Genomic DNA, 27,640 nt, shown 5'->3' on the forward strand with positions numbered 1-27,640 from the left:
CAAGTCACTTTTTAATAATATTCACTGCTTTTTAATTTTTGTTGTGCAGCATTTATCTATGGTTAAATACATCTATTATCCATAAAAAAAAAACATGGTGTGGTGGATAAATGGTTTCAACCATTCTGTTCACTTCTCTGCTTGCTTGCAAGAATCCTGAAGTTACAGTTTCAAAATAATTTATAAGTTGTTTATTATATCAAAAGATTAAAAAAAGATACATAAAACCATCTCGGCCACAGTGCAACTAGCAGACCACAGACGTCCATGCTTCTCGCTGATTTTATTTACTTTTAACGGTGATGGAATAAATACAAAAGAAATGTGGAAATTTGGACACGAGCGTCGATGTCAACGGCGTCTTCGGATATTGGTTCAAATATGGGAAAATTCAAGATGACTTAAACGGCGCCGCGCTTCCAGACTTCACAGCGGACCAACTCTCACTTAAAGCAACGATTTACCAAGGCACATCAGTATTTACAATCACACGGTTACTTGTAAGAAGAGCTAAAAAAAACAAAACAAAAAGGTGTTTAACAAAATGCCTCCTTTTCCCTAATAAGATGTGATGCACAATAGTGAAAATGAAATTCCACAGCTACTTAGCGGCTGCTGCAGAAAAAAAGAAGAAGAACACAAAACGGTACAAAGAAGTATTATTTTTTTATATAAAACAATCTCATAGGCAGTACCTATCTACACATAAGATAAAATGTCTGGATATAAAATTGCAACTGCAAGCCTGACTGAGACGTTAAGTAGCTTTAACGATTGATTTCTACTATAGAAATCTGATCATGTAAACCCTCTTTTTTTTTTCTTTTTTTTTTTAAAAAGCATACACATGCACGCACACAGATGCCAGACATGGACAGTCACATCATAATCGATGGAAGAAACTCTTTGACAAACATCAGCTGCAAGTAGTGATTCATAAAAATTAAAAAACAAAACAAAAATCGAACCAGGGTAGAGACACGATGATCGAAACCACCCATCTTTGTTTACCGGAGCAAGTGGAGGGAGTATTTTTGTTGAGGGGGCTCGGAATAGATACTGCCTTTCCGAATAGCACTCATGCAGCACATGTAAACAATATTTTTCTTCTTGCCAGGTTACGCGGAGGTCATTCCATGTCATCCAGATGACTGGGTTGTTCTCTCAAGTCATTTGCAACGCGCAGTCTTTTTAATTTCCTCTGGAGATTTGATCTGTTGGGAGGAGACTCTTTCATGCACTGAAATCCGTGTGAACGGAAACATAAACGGGTGTAAAGTTTAAAGTAAAAAAAACTTAAGTACGTGTTAACGCAACAACAACAACAAAAAAAAAATGTCCGTGACAGCTTCCAGCATTGACAGAGGTGTTGATATCAGAGTGCCTCTCCTGTCATGTCGATGAAAGTCCTTCACTTGAGTCTCTGAGTGTCATACGTGGGGCTAAGAAGCTGTCACACCACAGATACACCCTGCGCGGGGGAGTTAAGAGCCGTTTCCACGTCAGGCCTCTCAATGCGGGCCAGCGCAGAGCTCAGCAGTCCCAGAGTGGAGCCTTCTTTCTGGGACCAGTTAGAGAGGAGAGTGCGCGCGGGGGCCTCCCCGTGCCCAAACAGGTCCAGCTGTTGGGACTCATAGCCCAGAGCTGCGCCCAGGTGCCTCCACCCCCGGCCACTTCCCTCCTGCAGGAGGCGCTCCACCTCTTCCTGCCTGTGTGGGGGAAGGTTGATATACAGGCGGTTGTCCTGCTTGCTGTCTCTCTTGGTGCCTGTCAAAGAAAAGAAGAGGACTTACTGATTGGCTACACCTATGCAGAAACAATACAGTCATTTTTATTAATAACAGTAGAATTTACAATCTATTATTTTTAAATAGTTTTTTTTATGGAGGCAAAATCTTCTCATCATTATTCTTCCGCTTTTTATGATTTTTTTTATTTGCAGACACATATTTGTCATCTTATTCAACCCCTGTCTAATAAAACAGTTTCCAATCAACCACTATAATGTAAGGCCACCAGCTTGACACAAAACACGACGACGCGTTTGAAAACCTTTAAGCGAAAGACAAAGCTTCAAAAGGTATTTTCGAGGCACTTTTAAGTTCCAGAAGACGTGCGTAATTCGAAGACTCCTGGTAAACCGTCGGAAAGTTGTGGCCGTGGAAGAAAGAATGAACAGCGGGATCGGACAACAGCTGAGAAAATGACGCGAGATTCGGCATCTGACATTCTTTCAAACAACAGGTCTTTCTGGAGAGCAACGTGACGCTCTCGCTAAGCAAACTGCCATACCAAGTATGTGCCTAGAGTCTCCCTCAATTGTAAATCTCTTGTCAGTCTCACTGATGGGAATTAATGGAAGCTGTGCGAACAGTGAGCTGGGGGGGGGGGTTTGCACATGAGGCATTGACTGAACAATTCTGGGAGAAATTACCTAAAAATAATAAACGCCGACAGTTTAATTGTGTCTGTGGGTTTTCTTGGAGAAGTTATAATTTATCTTTAGTTTTACTGGTGATCACTCAAATATACAGTGCGTCTCAGCACATTGCGTGAAAGTGCAAGATGTTTCAGAAACCTTATTAAAACGTCTCTCAGAAACTCTGTTTAGCTCATGTTCAAAGAGGCTGTGTTCACCACGCACCTTTGCTGGGCTGGTTGTCTTGCAGGCTGCATGAGTCCAGAAAAACGCCGCTGTCGCTTTGGAGCTTTTCTCCTTCGGGAGATGTTCCCAATTCGGCCGCACGGGCTTTAGAGAGGGCCTTCTTCTGTTTACATGATCTCCAGCTGAGGGGTGCAGAGGAAAAACAATGTAAGCTAAACGACTCAGGGCGACCTGTTTTTGATCCCTGTGCGGATAATACACACATTTTTTTTTGCGCCCTAGAATCCACCCCGTGTGGAAACTCACCATTTATAAGCCACATAAACAAGCAGGCCCAGCACTAAGGCCGCCAGAACGGACACGTAAACAAGAATGTTGTTGCTGCTCCCCTCATCCTGCGTAAACTTGGGGCCTCCGGGGACAGAAGTGGTCTCCGCGTCCTCGTCCTCTCCGCCCGGCAAGGCAGCAGCGCCGGTGGCAGCGGGGCGAGACAGAATGTGCAGCTTCCTATCTGTTGAGGCGGGGAAAAGGAGACATGTCAGCGAGAGCGCCGTTACCTCTCTCCACATATGTACATCAGAACACATTTGGACGCCATAAATTAGGGCCAGATGTAATGACGGCCTCAGTCATCCCGGTCTCCTGGGGTTTTCAAACCTTTCATTGCCCCTGTTTCTAGCCTCACTCACCCTCCTGTGGTCTGCCTATTTCGGGATCAAACACGACCAGTTACTGTGCTGACCTGTGCGGGGTCAGAGGGTCGTAACATATGGGCCGACGGTGTGTACGGATGACCTCCCTCCTGGAGAGCGAGTGTAGCCATTTGGGAGCATGCAGACTAGATGTAAGGGTCACCAGCCTCCCTTGGCCTTCAGGTTGTTGGGGGCAGTTGACCTAAAGACCCGTCAAGCACATATCAATTGAACTACAGCACTTAAGTGGGTTTTTCTTTTTCACTGCTGCTCATGTTTCCCCGCGCGGAGTGTTCAGAGGTTGAGGTGTGGATGCAGGTGTTGACCACATGTCCTTCGGGCCCCCGCTTCCCCCCCCGTTAGTTCACTCTTTTATCTTTTTATCTACCATTGCTGCCTTCCCCTGCATCGCATCTTTAAAGGGTAAAGCAGGCACTAGTCCGTACTGTTGGAAAAGTGAGATTCTTAAACAGATGGGCACCATAGCTCTTAGCATATTGTGCTACTGAAACTGGAGTAAACGCAAAAAGCCGCCAGCTGTCTGGAGCCGATACAGAAGCTATCAATCCATCAATTTATGACCTTTGTAGATTTATAGATCAATTACAATGACCATGATAAGACAAATCAAACAAACTCATCCTGAGCTCTGCTACTCACCCATGCAGAGTGTGTCCGAGTTGGGCATGCAGGGACGGATCTCCACCTCGCTGTCAGAGCACTGAGTGCAGGTTTGGCACGGTTTGGTGGTATATTGAGCCTCTGAGAAGGTTCCCGGGGCACAGAGCTGACACCGCGTATCTTCCTGAAGGCTGCACTCCCGGTCGGCTCCCTGGCCGATAGGGCATTTGGAGCACGGTGCGCACACGGATTGGGGTTCCCAGAAGAAGAAGCCGGTGTCACACTCACACTGTGTGTTCTGAGTGGCAGAGCAGGAAGCCACCATGGGGACACTATGCGGACACTTGGCACACGGAAGGCAAGGGCCGACGCCCGACGAAAACGTTCCTGTGAAACGCAGCGGCAAAAACGAAAGTCAGTCCGAATGAACCGAGGTGCACTGTGAAACATGGCAGAGGCTGAGACAGGCAAGATTGTGAGTGCTTACCCTGCGGGCATGGCGCACATTTGGTATCCTCTTTCCCGCACTCTACCTCCACTCCGAAGCCGGCAGGACACAGACTGCAACACTGCCCTGATTCAGTGAGCTTACCACTGGGACAGGCATCCCCGAGAGTAATCTACAGCAAACACATGACACGCTCAGACAAAATACCACCGCTGTGACTTTAAAACATACACCATCTTATGTATTAGACCCTTTGACACTACAGTTACAGTGTTTAACTTTTAACACACGTTTTCTCTCTCTGGGGACTCTTTTTTTTTTGCCCCACAACAAAAGACACGGGAAAGTGGGTGGACTTTCTTTATCTTTCTATCTGTTTCAGTTTTCACTCTTTAAGTGCTCCTTATCTGCAAGTGGGTAATGGAGAGCCCAGCTTGAGTTATGACATGAGGAACAGATCAGGCATTCCTAACAGCTTGTGCAGCAGGGCTGGTGCCTGACAGGAGTGGCTGGCTTTAATCAGTTGGCTTTAGATCAGTGGAAGGAATAAAACATAAGGGGGTGAGGAGGGGGGTATATAAAGGGGACAGTTCCGGCCCAAGGCAAGGGTGTCAGTTAACCAAGGCTGCCCAGCATGAGGGTGTCCGTTCGGGTGAGAGGGGGTCTTTGAAGTCCCCAAGCCCTGCAGGCGTGTCTATGAAGGTCAGTATTTCACTAACACCCCTTCTCCAGGCATTTTAAACATGCACACATTTAAGGGGAGATTGGCCTACTCCGCCCGGGGGCTGACAAGAGCAAACAGATGTCTAACAACTAACCTCCTGCAAAGGGGAAAAGTAACAGCTAAACAGCTCGATGATGTCTCTCTTTGTCTCTGAAGTCTGCCAAGACACATCGGACGTGTGTGAACCTGCAGAGCCTCCAACAAAAGCCCACCAGAAGCACACAGCACACAGACACACATTGTGCCATGCCCCCGAGTCGCAAAACACTAAAATGCTCCATGCTGAAGCAGCTTTGAAAAGGGAGCTCGCCAAGTTCCAAAAACAACAGCGGCCAGTTTCACTGCAGCGCTTTCATTGGAGCCTGATGATATCAGGAGGCCAGCCACAGAACCCAGATCAGAGGTATTAGGAGACCGGGGTGGTGGTATCCAGCAGGTAGGAATCAGCAGGATATTTGAAGCTGGCAGTCTGTGGTCATGTCTGGACCATACCGTAATAATATGCAGCACAACGGCATCATGGCAACTTGCGTTGGTCCTCTCCAAATGAAACTCTCTCATAACACTTGGCAACCTTAATCTATACTTTGATAAACATTTGCCGACAGTGGCTCTGTTTTATTTGAACCCCCAGCTTAGATTTCTGTCACTTCGCTGTGCCTGGTGAGGGTCTGGGCCGTTGCAACTCTGTAAGCTTGGCTGAAGGGCTGAGAGCGAGCAAGAACTGCCAAAACCTCCATCCAGTATACAATGAAAAAGATTGAGGACTTGCCCCACAGAAGGCAAGCGGGTATAGTAATCCACTCAGTGGAGGAATAGTTAGGTTATGATCTACTATATTCGGTATGACATAGTAATATATAAATGTACTATCTGACCTTCATTGGCATGAGAAAATACTGCTTGATACTGAAAAGTCTTAGGTCCCAACCAGGGAACCAAACCTGCGTTTGTGGGGTGTCCTAGCATCTAGCTGAGAAGCTCATCCAACCTCATCCTCGTGTTCCCTGCAGTGGGAGCATCACTAAAATATGAATGAGAAAAGTGCTGATGACTCAATGTGTTAAAAAAACAAAAAACAAACATGTCTCAAGAGTTTCCTTAACATTGGTTATATTGGAGGACGTTGCCAGAAACTGTTTATGTGAAGAAGGTAGGACAACCTGTTGACACACAAATAAAACCTTAAAACCCAGTGAACACACTTGGAAGTACAGTGTTCACAGGTAATGATGCATTAAGATGTAATATTACAGGGGTAATGAATACATACCGTGTACACTGCATCAGTTTAACTAATCTAAAAAAAGGATAAAAGACATAATATAAACATGCATCTATGCTTCATTACATGTTTGTACTAAAATATTAAAACTAAAGTGTGTAGAATATACTGATCAGCCACAACATTAAAACCGCTGACAGGAGAGGTGAGTGACATTCTGCTGGGAAACTTTTTGGTGTGGATGTTACTTAGATGTGTAACACCCACCTAGACCATCCCAAGTAGGATGCAGCCATAAAAACGATTTAGGAATAACTCAAAAAACATGAAGAACAGCACAAGGTTCCAAATTCACTAGATCCCAAACTGACCAAGTATCTGTGGGATGATCCACAAAGGCCCCTCCCCTCAACCCATAGGAACCAAAGGTCCCACACTAACAACATCCTGTTGTCAGACACCACAGGACACCTTCAGAAGACCCATGTCCATTCTCTGATGAGTCACAACAGTTTTGAATGCACAAGGGAGAACTACACAACCTTAGTCATAGCGCTATGCCTGACTGGTGTAAATTAAAAGAAGAGAGGAGGCACAGCTGCCCCTCATAAGTTTTGTCAGAGAACGAAATTAAATCAAATTAAGGATTTCTACAATGGTTAGTTTTACTTCAGTGGCATGTGATGCATGTGGATTTGCCATTTCCACACTTAAGTAACTTAATTTATTTGTTATCACCTCTATCTTTTTGCTGCATTTACTTGTCTTGCTGCAGTAGCATGCGATGTCATTATGTTCAATTTTCAAGAAAAGTTTAATGTGCTGGTCATGACCCACAGAGCGGTGCGTCTTATCTGTTGTGCGTGGGGCATAAAGTCTGAGGGGAAGCAAGCTGCAGTTGCTTTTTCCATTAAGGTAAGAAGCCGCAATCTGAAAGGATTCCCCAGTGAGAACAGACGGACCACCGAGGAGCAGCGCTTTCAATGGGGCTCTCAACTCCACGGCTGCCGGAGTCACTCAGTCAGCGCGGATCAGACACACACACACACATGCTCACACGCACGCACACACACACACACTTTATGCTAGCCATCTCTGCTGCTGGAACATTTTCTGTGTCCTTCTGAAGTGGGACCACTTTTGAAGGGTCCGGGCTAGAATTTCCACAGTTAATCTAATCTGCGTAAAAAATAAACACACAAAGGGATGCTCTCCCACTGTGAAGACGCTGACCCATGAGCTTTCACAATCGGGCTGTGAAGGCAACAGGCAGGGGTCTTTCAGTGGAGACGGCCTTAGCTGAGGGAAACTAAGCTGCACATGCCATCAGAAATGATTACTGTCACTGGTATACTGGCAACATCAGGGACAAATTAAAGGACAGGTTTCTCTCTTCTTCTTTTTTTTTTTTTTAAAAAAAAAAACAGTAAAAATGCCTCCCACAGCAATGATCATAAACCAAACAAGATAACACACAGAGACATGGCAGCGGTTAATCTACTTATTTTCATCTCTCACCAAAACGAAGGGATTTCTTAATGATCCTCAAGTCTGGAAATTCAGATGACTATGGCAACAAACTGAGCTCCTCACCCCCCACGTACACACATAAACACCACAAACTGGGAGAAAATGATGATAATTGCTTTGCTCCGGATATCCAGACCCCAGCAGTACCGCTAGGCCACATTTTCACCAGGAATCGCCGTAGGCAACAGTTGTGGCAACATGTACAGTAAACTGCGAGCAAAGTGAGCCTGAGAAACAAGCGTTTCAAAAATCGCGAGAGGAGTGCTCATAGGAAATCAACGTTCATCTGAGTCACTTTTCGGGACAGTGGGTTGTTTGTCATTCAAGAAAAACCACTTTTCGGGTTTTCCAGAAAGAAAATATCACACCCCTATAATCTAAAAGAGATATGGATCTTTTTTTTAAGGGCTAAAGTGCTATCTAAATACTTTGATCTCACAAAAGTGCTTTGACTCTGTAGAGCATGTCTAGACAGGACGACGAGCCCTACGGGCTTTAAGAGGTAGATCAGTGTCAAATTATTATCTGCAACTGTGGAGGAAGGGCCTTTGTTTTCCTCCATGATCCTGCCTTACTCATACACTATCAAACACCACCGAAGCTTTAATTCCACTGCAAAATACACCATTCACTACTTTGTGGGCTCATAATCTCGGTCAAGTTTGTGATCCTGTGTTCTGTTCTTGTCTGAAGTTGTACAGTGTTCGTCTCGTTCTAGCTGCTGCACATGGAGATGGGATAAAAAATGTGTCATGTGAGTGGACGGATGAGACTTCCCACTTTGGCTTTACATGAAACAAAGACTCTCCACACACAAATGACGATGACCTCCTTGGTCATCTTTTTATGTGTGGAGATTCCTCTCCGGCCTTGACTAAGTGGCACCAGTGACTGGATTTCACCTTTGTTTAGTCCTGGGAGACTTTAAGAGAGAACATTTAATGAGAGGTCTCCCCTTCCTGTTCCCATTGTTATTTAGAAAACTGCAGAATGAACATATTCACCAACAGGGGCCGTCTGACACAGCCTCGGTGAAGTATGGCTCTGTGGTGTGGGACAGATTTCCTCTGGGAACAATGGTGCAAAACTAAACCGGGTGTCTCGAGTTTGCAAATACAATTACGCAGTGTGGAGCAACTGGAATCATTTATGAAAACAAAGTATGAATCATGAGTTAGTGAAACAGTAATTAACTTTTGCTTACTTTTAACAGCAGAAGCGCGCATATGACAAACGGTCTCATGTCTTCAGCCTCCAAGATCCTCCAAGATCCTCCTTTTCTTAGCGCAGACACACTGGTGCGTCTCAAAATCCCCGGCAGGACTTTTGTCGGTCTGCAGCCTTCAACAATGGTACAAAAAGTGCCAACCCCCCCTCAGTTCTCTGAATGTAATCAAAAACAACCCACTTCTCATAAAACGCTCTGGTTCCTCAGACAGCGGAGTTCGGTCATAGTCCAGCAATCAGATGTGTTTTGTTATTTTTGATTTTTTTTTTTTTTTTTTGCAAAAGACTTTAAAGTTCTTTCCGCCCGAAAATTTCTCTGCGCTCAATGCATTCCTTCGTAGTATTAAAGTTAAAACAAAGTTTCATCTGTTCCAGCTCACAAGATGCGTGCAGCTTCCTCCTCTACCGCAGCTTTGGAACAGATGCGTCAGGAAAAGCTCCTGCGAGGCAAGCGCCTCCTCGGCCCGTTTCTCCTCCCATCTACTCAGCTTTCAGTGAGGCGCCCTGATTGGCTGCATCCCTGAGACGAGGAACAACAGTGGTTGAAGTGCCCTCGTCTACCTCCAGGAAAAGAAAGGGGGAAAAAAAGAAAAGAAAAAAAACTAATGTAAGTTCATGTTATATAGTTTCAAACATTCATTGTATATATGAAGCCGTATGGAGATTGGAATAAATAAAGAAGACATTAATAAACTGACGTCTGTTGCAATGCAAATTGTATTTGCTGGCTATAATTTAAAGTTACTCAACAAAATAAAACTTCTAACTTCTATGTTGCAGGTGTCCTGGTGCATCACAAGCAGCTGGAATAATTCCTTTATTATGTTTCTAATTCACCAGAAATTATCCCAGCTACTAACAACATGTGTAACTTTCCCTCTCAACTACTGTACATTCCCTCATTCCCTCCCCTGAGATATTATTGTGTGAGTCCTGGGGAAAATCCTCATGAAATGCAGGTTTGCCACATGACATTATTTTACAGCCCCCCACTACTTCCACTGTGAGCTGTGATCCGTTGTTATCAGAAACAAAAGAGGGCATGTGAATCAAACAAGACACTCTAAAGGAGAAGTACATGTTTGATGTCAGCAATTCAAAAGATTAGAAAACCAACGCAGGGTAAATTACACACCTTGTAAATTCTAGTGAGCGCATCGCAGGGGGGCCCGGAGACTTCACAGGAAAACAAATGGAGAAGCTCTCTCAGACTCAATACTACTTGCACTTCAAAGCCTGCTGAGGGATTAGAGGAGCCGGAGAGGATGTTCCTCCTCTGATAAAACATTGAGACATACACACAGAGCCCTGCTTTTCTCTCATTAACTCAAAAAGAGGAGAAGAAGGCTTCTTAATCGTGATGACCTCTTCAAATGAGGGTCCACAAATTTTTCACATTGGGATGTTGGGAATAACTTTAAGTGTTTATTTTAATGCTTGATTAGATTAGTCCATTTAATTGCAAACCCTTCATCTGATTAAATAGTTTTTAATCTATGTAATTTTAAACTATAACCGGTCTTAAAATGCATCATTTTCAAGTTTTAAATTAATAAAATGCTTATTTCAAAAAAAATGTTTTATGTAGACTGGACATACACACAGTCATCTAGAAAAGTCTAAAACAAGATGTAATGAACTTATCTCTTTTTATAAAACAATAATAATATTCAAAACTGACTGATAAGATAAAGATTTTTTTTCCCAGTGCAGTGAAGCAAACATCAAACAAACGTCCAAACAAACACAAGTTAATCTGAAATCAGACGAACACTTCTTTATCCTTTGCTCGTCGTCCTTCTGCAGGCAGGGTCCCAAACTCTTTATCAGTGGGCCGAGTTCCTCTGTGGTCATACATGGGTGGGAACGATAAGGCAACTGTAAAAAAAACACGATCTTGTCTTCCACAGGCCGAAGAGAAATGGAGCAGAAGAGGAAAGGGGAGGAGGAGGGGGAGTGGGGCTGTTTGAGGGTTGTTGCGGCTCTTGGCAGGAACAACTTGAACAACACCAAAATTGCGGCATTTCACGACCCCAATCCCGTCGGCCTGCCCTCAGGTCTGGAGAGGTCGGAGTAGAGATTGCCAATAACCGTGAGCGAGGTGTCAACCCCTCCCTCCATTGTGCATGGAACCACATCAGAGTGACTGCATCCCTACTCACCCTCCCACTCCACTTCCCTCATTCTCCATTATGTAGTTTGTATTTGACTGGAGGTCTGCAGGTCAGTTTTACCACCCTCCTCCCCCCCACACTGAATTGTACCCCATAGAGGTGTTTATGGGGAGGCTGACAGGATGTTCGGCCCACCAGGAGATCAAAGTCTCCCCTTCAAGTAAATGTGCTATTGCTCACCGTGACCTTTTCAACCCGAGCAGGGTTAACATGACAGACGCATGCAAGGCTTGGATTACAGTAGAGTAGCTGGATGATCTATGTTGTGGCAGCAGATCAGTTTCCTTCCTGCTGTGGTTCACACACACACACAAAAAAAATCTGAGCTCATTTTTCCGTGATGGCCGATTATCCCCTGGAAGATGGGCTGTGGATTCCACAATATAAGCGTGCACACGCACAATTATCGGCTATATTAGGGCGGCCTCGGGAAAGAGAAATGCAGCCTCAGATGTGAACAGACGGGAACAGTGAAAAGAGAAAACAGGCGCAGGCGGTTGTTATTTCCCACTGACGTCTTTAACTCACAAGAAACACGGCCTGATCTTTTACAGTTTTTAACATTCTCAAGAGCTCAAATGCGAAAATAACAGTTTTTAGTTAAAGAGAAATGGATCAAGTCCAAATTCAAGGCAGTGCTGCCGGCCTTCACACAAGGCCTTCTGTAGAATAAAGTTAATAAATCAGGACATTTTTAAACAACCAATTCATTACACGCAGCAAGAGTTAAACATATATATTTTTTTTTTTGACGGAGGAGTGTAAAGATGATCTTAAATTCTATGCATGACTGCACAGTTCAGCGAAATACAACATTCTCAGTGTTACAGAAACCAATATCAGTTTGCACAAAACCAGTTGAATATAAATGCAAGCAGACGACCCTTTATATTCACAGACTGTCTTAGTTGCAGACAATTTAGAATTTTATTCACACAATCCATTTGTATAAAATGTGACTTTAAGCAGCCCCGATGGCCTCTTTATTTGTGTATTTCCAGTGTGGAAAGGCAAAACTATAAGTAAACATGTCAAAAATAGTTTCCTTTTCATCTGCTTACATTTATTCAGAGCGTCACTGACAAAGACTAGGTCATTAATATGTGTGCAATGTGTTACGGGTATTGCATTCCCCCAAATAGTTCCCTTTGTCTCTCTCCCATCATGAGACTGTATAACAACTACTTTGTTCCAACCACAGTAAAAAAAGAAAAAAAAAGAAGAAAAAGGCAGGAAGTAAATTCCTCTAAAGCTCGCTCACACACTTTCTGCTCATGTGCTCAGAGTCATCGTGTCTTCAGATGTTCTCTACAATACCAGTACAGGCAAGTACGTTCAGCCAGCCAACAGTTTACAGACATCATTAACAACTCCCCATCCACGTCTGAGTCACAGCGGAGAAGAAAGGTGCGTTCGAATCAAGTCTGCACAGATGACGATCCAACATATAGCTATCCTACATGTAAATTAATGATTGGAATTCAGTGTTTATACAAGACATAGGACATTAAAAAAAGAGGCACTTTTCAGATCAAATAAAATGGTACGCAGACATGTGGTGAGCAGAACAATAATAAAACTATTACAGCGGCGTTTAGAAAGACCTTTCCTCTCATGTGTGTAAGGCAACAGAGGACTCTACTTTTGAGTATCATTGCATCAAAGCTCCACGTCCATGATTAAAAGAGTGAACATATTTCACATACTTACCCATTAAAGCAGCTGCTGCTTTAATTGTAACAGCTTTACATTGCTCTGAACCTAAATGAACGCAGAATTACAAACGGTGGCGCTGTGGCGCATTACGATAAGAATCTGTCATCCACCACAAATCATAACACAGCATAGGTTCAATATTACCCTTTTTTTTTTTTCTTTACAAAGTCAACCCTCTTGTGGTACTCGCCAGTATTGCAATATGGAAATCTCGAGCAACGTGAACTGTAGTTTTTCAAGTTTCCAGGAGTTTTAAGGAGATGCCATCATCAAAAACATGGCTTCGGGACATTCAGCAGTTCAGGAAAGGAAGCTGTGCCTCTGACAATAAAGGAGCCAAAAATATGGACCTCGGGGGGTTCACAGCATTGCTTGTCTCTGTGTCTGAGGCTGAGTGTGCATCAGAGTGAGTCATTCCCCTGAAATATGAGTACACAGAGTCCAACAGCAGTTCACAACCTCAAACACAGAGCTCTTCTCCATATACAAAACAAGGACACTCTTTGGAATGATGCTGATTAAAAACAGTACAATGGTAAATGAAATACGCAAAAAAAAAAAAAAAATATATATATATATATATATATATAATCATTTAAGAATAAAAAAAAGTGCTCAGTGTATAATTGCTCTCTCTGAGAGATCGGAGGCTGGGGAGTGGAGTTTCCCAGCTTGGAGGCCTTGATGAGTCTGGTGAGCGTCTGCAACCTACACAGTCCTCTGAGTCACCCTCATTTGCCAGCATTCTCGTTGGGATTGTATTCAGTTTCGCCCGATGACACCTGAGAGATACGGCGTGTGGAGCCCCACAGGCGACGGGAGAATTGTCCTGAGCGAACCTGAGAAGAGGAGGGCACACATGGTAATCTCCACTTGAGGGCTGAACCCGAGATGTCAGACCAAAGGCGCCCGATTATCATGTGAAAAACCTTGTTTGCAACAAATACTTAGCATATGATTGGGCTCCCTTGTCACACTCACACGTACAAACCCGCTCCACCCCCACTCCCGCATCTCACAGCCACTTAAAGCGCAGCTTCTCACCTCCTCTGGCTTCCCTGCCCCCACCACAATTAACTTCCCGTTCTCCAGTCCCGCCAGGATGTGGCTGTGCTCTTTGGTGACAGACACACTCCTCACAGGAACCCTCAAGGCCAGGGGCGTTACCAAAGCATCCAGGCTGTCAAACAAAGGGGAGTTTTAATTGAACTTGTAGATATTTTAAATGTATGCAACAACAAACCGTGCTCTGATTTTCTTCACCTGCATAAATCTCGGATGTGGAGGCTGCCCTGCATGGTCCCCAGGATGACGTATTCAGACACCAGGTGGAGCGCAGTCACCTGCTCTTCCATGTCGAAAGAGGACAGCAGGCAGCCGTTCACTGAGTAAACATAAATGGAGTACTTCCCCTGTAGGAATAAGAGGAATTTGGTTATTGGCATCCGCTGGGAGGGAAACTGCCTGTACCTGCGCGTGCTCTCCGGCGTACGCCTTTCACGTACCTTCCTGTTGGAGCGTTTCTCCAGAGACGTCTGCACCACAATGTGGCCTTCCATGCCCACCTGGAGCTCGGAGATCTGGGCGGGTACGAAGCTATCGCCAGGGGGCCGCAGCGTTCGCAGGAACTGGCCTCGGCGGACCGTGTGCACGATCACAGTTCCATCCTGACGGGCAGCGGGCACAGAGTGAGGGAGAGTGATGCAATCGCCCTCATACTTTATTGCACTTAAAAGGAAGCTGCATGGAAACATGTCTGGAAACATTTTTTTTTTTTTTACATTTGTTTGGCTACTGATAATTATTTACTATCTTAAACCTATTTTTCTTTTCACAAGTGGTTTTTCAAGAGTGTTGTTTTATCTGCAACGGTGCCACTGCCACCAAGGAAATTCCCCTGTGGATTCATATTATATCAATATTAAAACTGTGTTTCACTCATATAACAACACAGTATATTTAAGGGGAAGATACCTACATAATGGAAGGATTCTGCACCCTGAAGGTAACAGATTTTACTTAGTGTTTTGTTAGCTTGATCCTCAGTCAAGTTAAGTTCGTACATCAAATTCTGCAAGAGTTTTGTGTCTGCTTTGGCGTTTGTAAGTGTCTGACCTTGGACCCTGAGAGAGCCATGTCCAGTTCAGTGCTGATGGCCACGCAGGTGACCTCCTGATCATGTCCGCAGAGAACCTGCACTGGCCGAGGCGAGAGACCACTGGAGAAGCCACCCTGAATGTCAAAAATAAATAAATAAATAAATCAGGCATAATTCTGAGCATGGCAGCTTATTATTACGGGATGTGCACAACATTGTGAGTGAGGCCAAATGAGAGCTTCACCTGCTGTAAAACCTGCCACACTATGCAGGATGTGTCCCTCGAACCAGAGATGAGGTAGATGCCACAGAGATCCAGAGCCAGGCAAGTAACGACGTCTTAGCGTAACAAAGAAGAAAACACAAATAAATATGCAACACGAACATGGAGCAGAAACACCTCTTTGGGACGTGACGCTGAGAGCTCACCGATGTGCCGGCAGATCCTGCCCACCAGCTTGCCCTTCCCCAGCTGCGTGACACGGAGACTGCAGTCCCAGTGTCCCCCGCTGAACAGCAGGCGACCGTCGTTGGACACCACCAGCACCTGAGCACTGAGGTCCACTCCGGGAGAGAAAGGTCCGCTCAAGAAGCGCTGAGTCCTGGATTTTAAAAGAAGGTCAAAGCGAGTTTAAAACGAGCAGCGAGGCCGAGCTGCGACCCGGAAAGCGGACGAGACTCATAATCAGCGGCTAAGCTGCGATGAGATGGCGTTCAAATGGTTCTCATCCTGATTTATTCTCTGTTAATGTGATGCACGCTCAAGATCGGTTAAAAATAGCTTCCATTAAACCAAATTTGACTTTAAGGCTTTGAAGCTCTGCAGGCGGGGACGGCTGGACAGATGGTAAGCTTTCATCTAACTGTCAGGAGAAACACAAGCATCTTTAAAAACGTTGGAAAATATGACGACAGTAAGTGGTTTTGTGCTCGTTGGGCTTTCTAGATAAATCAAACAACATTCACGACCATGTTTTTCCCTTAAATATGAGCGTGTGTTACTATTTGAAAAATTCACTCACTTGGGATTAGTCATTGTGGGGTCTTTAGTGAAGGTGAAGTAGTTGGCGATGTTTTTGTCGTACGGCAGCCAGCTGTGTGTCCCGATCAAACCATTGGAACTCACAGTCACCTGTAGAGCATGGCATAAAAATGACGAAATTTAGATGTTAAACTTGAATCTCTTGTTGCAGTCTGAGTTTACTCTTAAATTTAGCCCGTACCAGTGTATCAGAGCCGTGGATGATGGAGTGATTCTGGTTCTTCGGTACCACGGCTTGGACCAGGGAAAGGCCATCACTTACCACCTGAGGCAAATGCAAACGCGTACAAACACATAAATGCACGGCGCACAACGTTAATTGCCGACGTAGAGGGACAAGATCGTGACATTTTATGCCTCACCTCCACAAACGGTCGAAGCTTTTTGAGCTGCTCAAAGATATTCGGGGGCAGAGTGTCCAGGCGGGCCTGCCGCCTAGCTGCGTTCTCAGCTGACATGCGGGGTGGATGAGGTTCCTGATTGGAGCGAAAGAGAGAGAGTTGGAGGCTTGTTTTTTTTTAAACAGGAAATTACGGACGAATAACATTTTGCAAATATCCATGAATCAGTCCGACAGTATACCTTAAGGAGCTGACAGGGTGTCTGCCCAAAGTTGCTGATGATGCCTTCCAGGGCCTTGCGCTCAGTCTCATTGGCGATTGCGTCAAGATCTACTGCGCCTGCAAAGAGGAACAAAAAAGTAAGAGTGTGTCATAAACAAGAGCAAAAAGTAGCTTGTGTCGATAATACACAGCTGAAAACCAAACTATTTACAAAAGTTTGTTGTGTGTAGTTGTACCCTCATAAGTGCAATAGTAGAAGACATTGAGTGCGTCCACTGCGTCTTCGCCTCTCTGCTTGTATCCAAAGATCAGGTCAATCCACTCATGGAGGTGATTGGACACATGCTCACATTCCTAGAGTTAAAGAAACAAGTTGTTTCCATCTTGAGTTGCTGTCGTAATAGAAAATTCTAATTGTAAGAATCTGGATGTATGTGTAGACTCACCAGGGCTTTCTTGTGTTTTCTGATGAAGTCCTCCCTTGATGTGGCCCAGCGGGGCAGCTCAACGTCCGCCACTGGCTCCTGAGATATCTGTAAATGTCCCAGGTCAAAGCCTGCAAAACCACGCAGAATTGATGCGTCAGTTGATGTAATTAAACCGAAGTTTGCACCTTTACACTGGACAACACGGATCTGCTTTGTAACGGTCAGTTGCACAGCTCAGTACCGTTCATGTTCTGCAGGAATTCTGGGAAGTAAAAGAACTCTGGTATGAGCTCCTTGACGTCTGCTGGACTCTCCATGCGAGCCTGCCAGGCTGCTGCCACCGAGTGGAACTGTCTGTCTGCACAGTCAAACCTAAACAAAAGGCCGCACGATGAGTAAAAGATCAGAGAATAATATACAGGACAATGGGCAAAGTTATCAGGAGCTGGTCGGCATTCAGACCTGCCACTCTGCAGCTGGATATGCAGGGTGGTGAATGGCTCCATGCGGATCATGTAGTGCATGACTCCTGCTGCATTAGAGTAGTGTGTGCCATAGTGGAATTTGTCAATGGTGCCCGCTGGGTCCTCAAAGCTCTCATACCTAGGGGTAGAATCAAAACACAAAATATTCTTCAAATAATTGCTCGTCATTATCATGAAAAGCAGGGCATTTAAGGGCATTTAATCATTTAATTGCCTTCGTTTTTGTTTTTTATTGATAGTTTTAAGTTATTGTCAAGTGGTGACACAGCAACTGCTGAACAACTTCAGCCCTTTAGCAACCGCTTACTTTTCTCTGACGTTCTGTGCATGGCGCGGGTTGACCACTCCTATGGGTTTGGACAAGTCTCTGAAAACTGAGGGGTCCTCCAGATCGAGGACAGGAGAGGTGTAGTCACACAAGATCCAGGGGAACTGAGGAAAGAAACAAAACACACGATGAACCATGATGCTTGCTCACTTTGTAAGTGCACTATCTTTGGTAATAAAGGAACCACAGACACATACAGAGTGTAGCATAGCCGGGGGAATCCAGTACTTACCACAGGATACTGGGAGAGGTCGTTGTAAGTGCGTCCAGCTATGGTGTTCAGTTGCATCAGATATTCAAAATTGGAGATTTCTCTGTACACCCATTTCTGTTAACATGAATATTAGATTAGATCATGCATGAACATCGTTCAGATCAGAATTACTCATACAGCTTCATACAGAAGTAAATAAACACCTGCGTGAGCCCAGATGCCTTCAGTAGCTCTTGGGGAGAGCGGGAGCCGAAGTAAAACAGGTTTGGAGGCCGCAGCCCCAGAATCCTGGAGTACACTTTGTTTCGTACCTGCAGGGTAAGGAAGTCGTTAGAAGCCTTTGTTTCAAAAAGCACTACTCTACTTAAATGTGAGTAAAATGTGACGTTACCTTCTTCCTGAAGTTGATGAAGTAGTGAGCCTGGTCAATGAAGAACAGCTCCAGTGCAGACCGTCGCAGGTTGTAGCGCCTCAGATGCACTTCTCTGAGCTGAGACAGAGGCCTCTTGAAGTCAAACCCGATTCCTGGGGGCACATCGATTATTCAGCTCAGACATAAACCTCTGAAGGAATCACAGCACGCCGTTACCGTCACAGTCACACATATAGCTCACCCTCCTCGGTCTCCTCCTTCTCACTGCTGCCGTCGTAGAAGTAGAGGTGATGCGTGGTGACTTCCAGACGACCCGGGACGACCGCCACAATGGTGATGAGCTCGCATTCTTCAGACAGAACCAGTTTCTCTTTCTGGCTCTCATCTTCCCCCTCCGCCCTGAAGAATTGAAAAAAGTCAAACGTACATTTGGTATATTTCTAGATACAAGAATTCACAGTATTCACAGACTTTTTTAGACCTTTTCATGACCAGTGGAAAAGACGAGCCGCAGACGCTTGCACGAAGGAACTTTGAGACTCACTTGTTATCCAAAAAGACCACGTCCTCTTCTCCTAACTGATCATCCTCCATGTCGCTTACTTTTGCTTCCTTAGCCACAGCCAGCGGAATGGGCTCGGCGCTACGGGGGCTTTCAGCTCCTGATGAACACAGATGATCCTCATGAAAAATGACATTCAATGAGCACATTTTTGCTTTGAGGACACAACAACAGCGCGTTTGTGCTGTGTCACATACCCATGTTGTCCCTTAAGGCACTGGCCTCACTGTGGGGATCATAGTTATAGTTGGGCATAAGTTTCAGACGCATCTTTGAATAGGTCTCAGCGCTGGACAGTTTCCATTTCACCTCTGGCTGAATTCTGATATCACAAACAAGGCAAAGGAAAGACAACATGCCGGTCATAAAGGGACAGCAAAAAGACAGAGCAGTCTCAACAGGGCAGAAGTCTATACCTGTCGGCCCATGCTCCTCTCTCGCAGGTGAAGAGCCTGCGGAGGGCTTTCCAGTGCTGCCACACCACCCCCTGCTGGCTGGAGTTCTGCTTCTGCCACGTTTGATACCTGATGGTCTCAGTCCTACCTCTCTTCGAGTAGGGGTCAACTACCAGCTCCTGTTCTCATGGTAAGAAATGTCACATCAGTAAACTGAAATGTTATTTAGCGAGGTCGAGTATAAGACAGTTTTCAGCCTGAAATAGCCTGCGTCCTAACCTGAAACTTAGATTTGCTGTCAGATCTGTCTTTCTCCCGTCTGAAGGCTGTGCTCATCAGATCATCGAAACAGGAGTTCCAGAAATTGGACATGATGTCGTGGCTTCTCCCAAAGGTGTCGAGCTCGTACTGCTCCATTGTGGGTCGGACCTAGAGGTCGCAATCATCCACAAACAAACCCAATAAACAGCTGGTTTAACATTATTAGAAAATCCATTGGCCACTTAAAAGTCGTGGTGGTGTGAAGGTGTATAAAGGTAACTTGTATTAGTCTCGGCAACAGAAAACCTTAAGAGGCAGGAATGCCATCACACTCATTTCATCAACAATTTTCCTTTATTTATTGGATTTAAACAGCTGATACTGCTACTACTACCACTACATTTCCATTTTCTCTTCCTGTCTTACCACTTCATGCTGAAATGGTTGAAAAGTGAACTAAAAACACGCAGACTCGTACATATACATCCACTTTCCATAAATAAACACTTACACACTTGGACTGACTGTATCTGTTCGCTCAGTGCCTGAGAAAACTGCCCTGGCCAAGTTTTAAGTCTGCCATGGCAGCCAAAGTTATGCCATACTGGTTAATGTATTGTGGGATCCGTATACAAAAGTAATCTAAACAAAACAGATTTATGACCATGCGCTGTCACACAAGAGCAGTGATAAATCTGTGCTCGGCCAGTGTAGAGTGTGTCTGTTTGGCATCAGTTCATAAAATATCTCAGTTTCAAGTTCAAGCATAAACTGATCTCTGTCTAGGACAGACTGAAGGTCAGCCAGAAAACACTTGGGAGTTTAAAGTTGCCTTTTTCTATTTTATAAACTTATGATAGAGTTTTTTTTTCTATTTCTATTTTTCTTTTTCTTTTTCTTTTTTTTAAACTTAGGATGTGATTTCTGCGCCACCCACTGGGAGGTGATAGGTCAAGCAAGAAAAAAAAAAAGTCCTGAGCGTACACAGATTTTGACAAAAAACAGAGCCGGCACTATCTGACTATCTGAGAGGGGGTGGTTGTTTGTACCTGCCCAGTCACACCACAGACAAAACAAAAGCCTCTGTAGACTCTTTAAAAACAACAAAAGATAATAATAATTTTTTTTTAAAAAACATCTGTTTTTAAGTGCAACGTTTCAACCAAGACACTGACCTGCTGCTGGTAAAAGCCCTGCCACTCCAGGGTGTCACAATAAGCCTTCAGGTCCTGGGCAAAGGTGGTGCTGCCATTAGTGATGGGCAGGTTTGGCAGGAGCCCCTGGAGGGTGATGGGGTCGGCGTGCTGGTCGAGCAGGGTGCGCACAATGGGCACCAGTTGGGAAAAAGTCTCTGGATGGTCACAGTTGGTACTGTCCACTACACCTCCTGGCCACAAGGGGGCACCGATCCGCCCCAGCAGGAAGCACACCTCCTCCCAGCTGAGGCAGAGCACGGTCTGGAGAAGGCTGTGGAGCTTCACGTAGGCCATCACACTCACCTGAGGAGGGGCAAGAGGGAAATAACTTAATAGCCGAGAGGAGCTTAGGAAAACAATTCACAGAAAAATATGTGTCTTTTACTTTATCGAATATCAAAACTGATATGTAGGAACAACATGAATTTAAAATGACACGTAGGTAAAAATATAATACTTTATCTGCAGAAACTGTTTGTACTAAAAGTACTTGTGTATGATTAGTCCATTGGGTTAAAAAGTGCTCCTACTAAATGTTCTAGTGTAAAATGGTGCAAGTCCCTCAAAATAACACTAATGCAAGTACATAATGTGAGCTCTACTTTTTGCAAGTTTTGGGAGTTTTTTTCCTCCACATAGTTAGTGTACTTTTATATTTGTTTTATATTCACTGATCTAAAGTAACCCCGAGATTGTATGTCCAGGAGCGCAATTAAGTTAAGTTCTCTTATCGCTAAAGGGACATTTTGAAAAACAATAGAGGGAGCTGCACTCCTTCGGTGATGAACAAAAGCAGCAATATGGAATATAGCATATTACGGTCAGAACATTTATGACTGCTCTCTCAATCCCATAATCCTACAGTAAGGAGACCAGCAGCAGCCGCAGTCATAACTCAAGAGAGGAGCTGCCCTTTCATACAGAGCACTCCCTAAGAGGAATGACTGAAATGTCTTTGAAAAGAAAGCCATAGAAGGCCTGGTATTTCCAAACGGGTGCTATCTGAGTGCACTTATCAAGTTAAATAAGTACCCTTTAAAATTATGATTCAATGTTGCAGCTGTTAGGGGTTGTGAAAGACATGTGCAGCGAGAAACATGTGAGACGTATGCTTGGTGCACTTGACAGGTGTAGTCGTGGCAGCAGCTGACCTGTGGGTGCTTCTGCTGGATGTATCCCGTGATGATACGCAGGCCGATCTGGGCCATTTCTTTCAGCTCGGTGTTCCCAGGGCTGCCAGGGGTGCTATGCCAGGCTTTTAACCTGTCCAGCAGGTTCACCACCCCCTCAAAGATCTGCAATACAACGTCTGTCAACAAAGAACTCAACAACAGGGCTAGACCTGTTTCCACGCCTTGCAGCATATATGGATAGCCATTCAGTACCATAAACAGAGCCTAACCTGCATCTTTAAGGTGTTTCCACACCACCTACACAGAGATGTGACTTTAAACATAGTAACTGACAACGCCCATGTCCACACCCAGCTGCCTGTTCAATGAAGTTCTTGTTGAAAGCAACCTTTGGACAATAGTCTGTAGTCATTTTATTTCTTAGGCCCAACTTAAATGAGAGTTTGACATCAATATTGATAGAGTCAAATCAAACAATTACTTGAAATACACCAGCTCAGAATCTGCTACAAAGCTTTTTTGGTAAAGGGCATATGAACAAAAAGTGGAGTGGAGTGTTGCACTGAGCGTTAGAGATTAATATTTCATTAATTTAAACAGAGAGCAGTATTTGTAGAAAACACAGTGCAGTCTAACTTGCGCTGCCATGTAGTGTCCTCTGTAAGATATCAGCGGTTGCAGTCTTATCTAGAGCCAAGAAACCCGCTGAAGGGACTAGTAATTCTGAAACCAGACAAGTTATTTTGGTTTAAAGTTAGCTAGACGAGAACAACAGTAACCTAGGTGAAAGCCTAAAGAATGTAGTTTAGGATTGACACTGGTAACAGCTAGCCTGGTAACCAAATCAGCTTAAAGGAACCTCTGAAACTCGCTAATTAAATCTGTTAAATCCACACAACACCCTAGTTGCAGTTGGGAGGTTGCCACAAAACCAGTAAAGCCAGGCTAGCTGTTTCCCCCACGTCAGTGTTAAGATAACTGGTTCTTCATCTCAAAAGGAAATAAATGCATTTCTCAAAACGCTGCAACCACAAAGGGCTGCTATTTTAAGCCCGTACAACATTATCAGTGTAACTTATTAACTCTGCATAGGCCTTCTTTTAATTTTTAAATGATGTTTTCACGTAAAGAGAATAGGTATAAAGTAGTACAAATTCTCAATATTTTAGGTGGTTTTATGGCAGATTCAACATTTGTCCGATTGTTTTTCATTTATCTATACTTTTTTTTATATGCAATTGAAACATTAGTTGCATCACATTATGACGAGGCAGTGGCTGCACATACATGGACAAACTTAGAGTTAGAAAAAGGAAGTAAAACTTGGGTGGTATTAAAATCCTACTGCTTAATATGATCAGTTGCTTTTTTTGGTGCTGGTTACTGAATACATTTTTATATATGTCTAAAATGTAGATAAGGGGAGCCACTATAAAATACAGATATACAGTATGTCAGACTTTATCAGAGACATAGCCCTTGATTGACCCCCTGGACCTTGTCTTGCTATCCCTTGTATTTCACAGTCAACTATTTATCAGGGCAGATACATTCCCAGTGACATACCTTTTCACTCCACAGTGCGTAGTTGTCTGTGCCCTCGGCAAACAGAAAGTCCTGCAGCAGCCTCAGGAGTCGAACCAGACTGGGACAGAAAGGCAGGGACACTCCCTGGGCGTCCCTCAGATCTGATAGAGACGACTCCAGCATCATCTCCAGCAGACTGGCACACAGAGTGGAAAACAGACTTTGAATAAATCACCACACTGCCTGATAATATTGCTTAATATTCATTAAGAGTTAAGAAAATGTTCAAATCAGCACTTGCTGACCTGCGTTTGATGTCGTCAGGAGGGCGGACAAGCTGGCAGGAGGAACCCAGTTTGGTGAGAACAGAAAACACCTGTCCCCTCTCTCTCCACACCACGTCTTCTGCCCCTTCTGCCCCGCTGCCGGTCCACAGTACGGAGAACACGATGTTGGTTAGCAGGTTGCATAGCTCCTCCTCAGGGGTCTGCTGCAATGCAAAAAAAAAAATACCTGGTGAGAAGAACTCATCAAAATCTCACTGAGGCACCCGGGAGTTAGAGGAGCATTCGTACCTGTGGGTTGGACGTATTGGAGATTGTGTCTCCGGTGGGAGGGTCCGTCCCGTAGCTGGTGTCATCCAGCACATTGGACAAACTAGAGCTCTTCCTGGGTCGGAGTGGTGGGAATGGTTTGCATTGCTCTAGAGGAGACGGTGTGTTGGTCAGACTACCTGCGGGGGTGTGTGCGCCAGTCTCGCCCAATCCCCCTAACTCCAAATCAAAGGGCGTACCGAAGGGGGAGAGCGGCTGGTAGTCTCGTCCCTCTTCTTCAGGGCGAGGCGAGGTGATGTCGATCGCATTGGAGATGGAAGACGAGTGGCTCCCCTGATCCACTGAATCAAACGGCTTAAAAGGGAGGGAGCTCGAGAAGTTTTTCAGAGGGCCCCCTCCTCCACTGAGAGGCGACTGGGAAAATTCAGAGAACCCCTCAGATATGTCCTGCTGGCCGCCTTCCTCCTCCTCCTCTTCCTCATCCTCTATGTCCTGCGAGGTGCGGTAGCTCATGAAGACGTCCGTGCGCGCGTCCTCTATGACTATGGACTGCTCTCTGCGCAGTGGCGGCCGGCAGCTTGGCTCAAAGGAGCTGTGGTTGCTGGAGCCTGCGATGCTGGCAGCATGGGACTCATAGGACTCCTTCACGTAGAGCTTGGTGAGAACATCCTGCCATCCCGGCTGCTTGGCGAGCTGCTTCACATAATCCTCGTTAGAGTAGATCAGATGAAATAGCTGTGGTAATATCACAGGGAATGGAGAGTTGCTTGTTACTGAGATGATCATTTTGCTTTCACTTACAGTCCAAAGTTGGTAGATTCAGCACCGTGTGAATTATGAAAGCAGAACAGACCTTGCGACAGACGTCCAGTCGGACGGTGAGTTCAGCCCGATGGGACAGACAGACCACGGCCAAGAGGTCTCTGAAATTAGGCGTGGCATCTGTGGGGAAAGAGCAGATTTCAATTCATTTTAAGGCCCTAGAAAACCTATTTTCAAACCATCTTTTTGATAAGAAACGCAACCATGCATTAACCCATTATCTTCTCAACTTCAAGAGTTAGAAAGATACAATTTAATTCAGAGTTTTCTGTGCTCATTGGCAATTTCAGCAGTTTCATCAGTGACTCCCAAGTATTTTTATTTTCTAGATAGGAATTAGTAATTTAGTAATAATCATTAGGAGAAACAGAGTGACATACACCAATCAGGCACAACATTATGAACACCTTATGCCTCCAAAACAAGTGTGACTCATCGGAGAATGGACCAGAATGGTCTTTTTGGGTGCTACAAGTCCAAATGAATACCAGGTCCAAAAGTCTCCAAGCAGAACACTGCTTTATCACAAGATGGTCAATGTTATTAACTTCTCCTGTCACTGGGTCATAATGTTGTGGCTGATCAGTGCATTCATTCATTGCTTGAGATAGTGTTCTTGACATATGTTGAGTTGTAGGCCTGCCTCTAATGAAATTTGCAATTTCTATACATAATATTATGCTCACTTGGCCTTCACAGAAAAGACAGCATTTATATGGAGATGATTATGTGGAAAAGTAACATTTACTGTTTATTTATTTTAACCCATAAATTTCATATTTTTTTCCAAGAAACATCAACATAAACGCCTGGAATCTCTTGACCTAGATACACTTGTAGCTCATTCATCTATAGCAAGCTGCTTCACATAATCCTCGTTAGAGTAGATCAGGATATTTTGTAACTCAGTTCTTGTTCGTTTACATTGACAAACTCAAATGTTGTAATATTTCCTCAAAGGTTTCGAGCAAAGGAAGAGGCCCGTTTTACCTGTAGCGAGGACCTGCTCGTACAGACAGCGCACAGTGGTCATGGTTACGGGGATGTCCTCGAGAGAACAGACCAGGCCAAGGTAGCCGAAATCCTTCAGCTTGATGCGCTGCTTGTTGCGCTCGGACACTCGCTCGCTCTTCAGGATTTTGTACAAAATCTGCAACACACCGCGACGGGGAAATGTGTAAGGCAATGTTTCGCAGGAGGAGTTGCGCGTGTCAGGTCGTTCATTCTCACCCTGAACACCCTCTCCCTGGCCTCATCTCCAAAGCTCTGCGTGAGCAGCAGGCTGTAGAGCTGCTCCACGCCCCACTCCAGCAGCACGGCCTGCACCTGCTCGCGAGGAGGGCTGCTCCTCAGCAGCTCGTACAGCACATCCAAGGCTTTCACCACCTGACAGCGAGAGAATTATGTAGAGCAAAGAAAGAGCTGAAGGAGGAAAACGATAAAGCACGAAGACATACGGACTAGGGAGGATAAAGTTCCATTGAGAGGAGTTTGAAAGCACAGACTTACCAAAACTTACTGCTTAAATAAATCAGTTAGGAGATTAGGAGTAAAAATATAGTGATGTAAAGTGCAAAACATAGCAAAATTACATTCCTTGAATACACACAGCTATAAAACATGAGCGTATTACCTGCTGCTCCTCTCTCACAGTCAGAATGTAGGCGAGGATGCTGTGAAGCTCCTCTTGAGTTGGAGACTTGAGGTAATCTTTCATCAGGGCAAACAGAGAGTTCTGGATGGTCTGCTTCTCATCAGACAGAGAGCTGCCATCTTTCTCCGTACTGCGACCAAACACATTAATATAGAAGTTAATTATCCTCTTATACACAGGAGAATAAAACCCCTTTGTGTGTTAAAATAAGTATCAGTAAGTTATGAATGCACACGTCGTAACGGGGAGGCACTACAGGGAAAAAAATGTTTTTTATGAACAGCTCAAGGTTGAGATTTTGGGGTATTTTGCATCCATGGCATGTCTTCCGTCAGACTAGTAAGAATTTTCAGAAAATCTTGATATATCTTCTTAATATAGTAATAATAATCTGTGTTTAATCTAATTAATATGCCTAAACAGTGACTTGCGATAAAAATCTGGCAAAGCATATCTTAAATGGCCATTTTGTCCAAAATGAGTTGAGCCACTTTCCAGTTTTATTCCCATTCATAGCCACAATGTTTTTGCAGAAGGGCCTGAATTATTCATAGGCTCATTTATTTAACATTTCATTGCTGAAAACACTGAAGTTGTTGAAGTGACGAAAAGAGATTAAAAAAATATATTCAGAATTCTCTTTGTAAAAACCTCTTGTTCTCATGTGAACATTTTTTGAAAAATTTATCCCGATAATCCCTTGCGTTCACGATCAAAATCAGAAAACTTGCAACACAAAATTGTGTTAATGTAAGTCACAGACTGGGGAACTTTCTTTCAGTTTGCCCTCTTCACACGCAGTGTCTCCGCCTCAGTTTGACAGCGCGACGTTGAGGTGAATGTTTACCTGTAGTACGTCCGAATGGTGTCCAGAATGTATTGGACCCCATACTTCCTCCTCATGCGCTGCCTGCTTTTATTTATCACGGATGACAGGTATTGCACGTGTGCTTTGAAAGAGAAAGAACACAGTTGTCATTTCCCTTCAGGCTGACATTTACAAATGTCAAACTGATATGGATGCCTCTGGCAAAGAAGTGCAG

At 44.5% G+C, this 27,640-nt stretch overlaps 2 protein-coding genes across 5 annotated transcripts in view; both read right to left on the reverse strand.

Annotated features, from left to right (window-relative positions):
* Positions 1-176: 176 nt before the first annotated feature.
* nradd (neurotrophin receptor associated death domain) lies at positions 177-9,499 on the reverse strand. Its single transcript, XM_047598247.1, has 6 exons — positions 9,050-9,499; positions 4,406-4,538; positions 3,958-4,305; positions 2,912-3,116; positions 2,645-2,787; positions 177-1,767 (listed from the first exon to the last, which is right to left on the reverse strand). The coding sequence occupies exons 1-6, from the start codon at positions 9,086-9,088 to the stop codon at positions 1,454-1,456; spliced, it is 1,182 nt and encodes a 393-aa protein (XP_047454203.1). The 5' UTR covers positions 9,089-9,499; the 3' UTR covers positions 177-1,453.
* A 2,247-nt stretch (positions 9,500-11,746) lies between these two features.
* nbeal2 (neurobeachin-like 2) overlaps positions 11,747-27,640 on the reverse strand; it is a 31,798-nt gene continuing 15,904 nt past the window's right edge. For 3 of the 4 annotated variants that reach the window (XM_047598616.1, XM_047598619.1, XM_047598618.1), the window contains 34 exons: positions 27,445-27,547; positions 26,577-26,727; positions 26,174-26,329; positions 25,934-26,093; positions 24,975-25,063; positions 24,143-24,856; positions 23,873-24,057; positions 23,607-23,763; positions 22,059-22,202; positions 20,887-21,210; positions 19,730-19,879; positions 19,472-19,629; positions 19,253-19,377; positions 19,038-19,155; positions 18,735-18,892; positions 18,512-18,645; positions 18,324-18,431; positions 18,139-18,234; positions 17,886-18,010; positions 17,556-17,696; positions 17,335-17,465; positions 17,112-17,221; positions 16,902-17,019; positions 16,685-16,782; positions 16,465-16,578; positions 16,284-16,367; positions 16,083-16,192; positions 15,490-15,662; positions 15,305-15,399; positions 15,078-15,194; positions 14,468-14,629; positions 14,226-14,374; positions 14,007-14,142; positions 11,747-13,801 (listed from right to left, as the gene is read on the reverse strand). In XM_047598616.1, coding sequence (XP_047454572.1) covers positions 13,694-13,801; positions 14,007-14,142; positions 14,226-14,374; positions 14,468-14,629; positions 15,078-15,194; positions 15,305-15,399; positions 15,490-15,662; positions 16,083-16,192; positions 16,284-16,367; positions 16,465-16,578; positions 16,685-16,782; positions 16,902-17,019; positions 17,112-17,221; positions 17,335-17,465; positions 17,556-17,696; positions 17,886-18,010; positions 18,139-18,234; positions 18,324-18,431; positions 18,512-18,645; positions 18,735-18,892; positions 19,038-19,155; positions 19,253-19,377; positions 19,472-19,629; positions 19,730-19,879; positions 20,887-21,210; positions 22,059-22,202; positions 23,607-23,763; positions 23,873-24,057; positions 24,143-24,856; positions 24,975-25,063; positions 25,934-26,093; positions 26,174-26,329; positions 26,577-26,727; positions 27,445-27,547 — 5,201 coding nt within the window. In that variant the 3' untranslated portion in view covers positions 11,747-13,693. The remainder of the gene's footprint in view (positions 13,802-14,006; positions 14,143-14,225; positions 14,375-14,467; positions 14,630-15,077; positions 15,195-15,304; positions 15,400-15,489; positions 15,663-16,082; positions 16,193-16,283; positions 16,368-16,464; positions 16,579-16,684; positions 16,783-16,901; positions 17,020-17,111; positions 17,222-17,334; positions 17,466-17,555; positions 17,697-17,885; positions 18,011-18,138; positions 18,235-18,323; positions 18,432-18,511; positions 18,646-18,734; positions 18,893-19,037; positions 19,156-19,252; positions 19,378-19,471; positions 19,630-19,729; positions 19,880-20,886; positions 21,211-22,058; positions 22,203-23,606; positions 23,764-23,872; positions 24,058-24,142; positions 24,857-24,974; positions 25,064-25,933; positions 26,094-26,173; positions 26,330-26,576; positions 26,728-27,444; positions 27,548-27,640) is intronic. The other variant, XM_047598617.1, reaches the window with a different exon arrangement.

This window comes from Mugil cephalus, chromosome 11 (assembly GCF_022458985.1).
Source record: "Mugil cephalus isolate CIBA_MC_2020 chromosome 11, CIBA_Mcephalus_1.1, whole genome shotgun sequence".
NCBI lineage: Eukaryota > Metazoa > Chordata > Actinopteri > Mugiliformes > Mugilidae > Mugil > Mugil cephalus.

Coding starts and splice junctions, on each gene's coding strand:
- nradd (XM_047598247.1), bottom strand. CDS start 9,088: ATGAGACCGTTTGTCATATGCGCGCTTCTGCTGTTAAAA. Junction 3,117..3,957: donor CTCGGACACACTCTGCATGG/GTGAGTAGCAGA, acceptor CCGCCTCAACAG/ATAGGAAGCTGCACATTCTG. Junction 1,768..2,644: donor AGACAACCAGCCCAGCAAAG/GTGCGTGGTGAA, acceptor TTTCTTTGACAG/GCACCAAGAGAGACAGCAAG.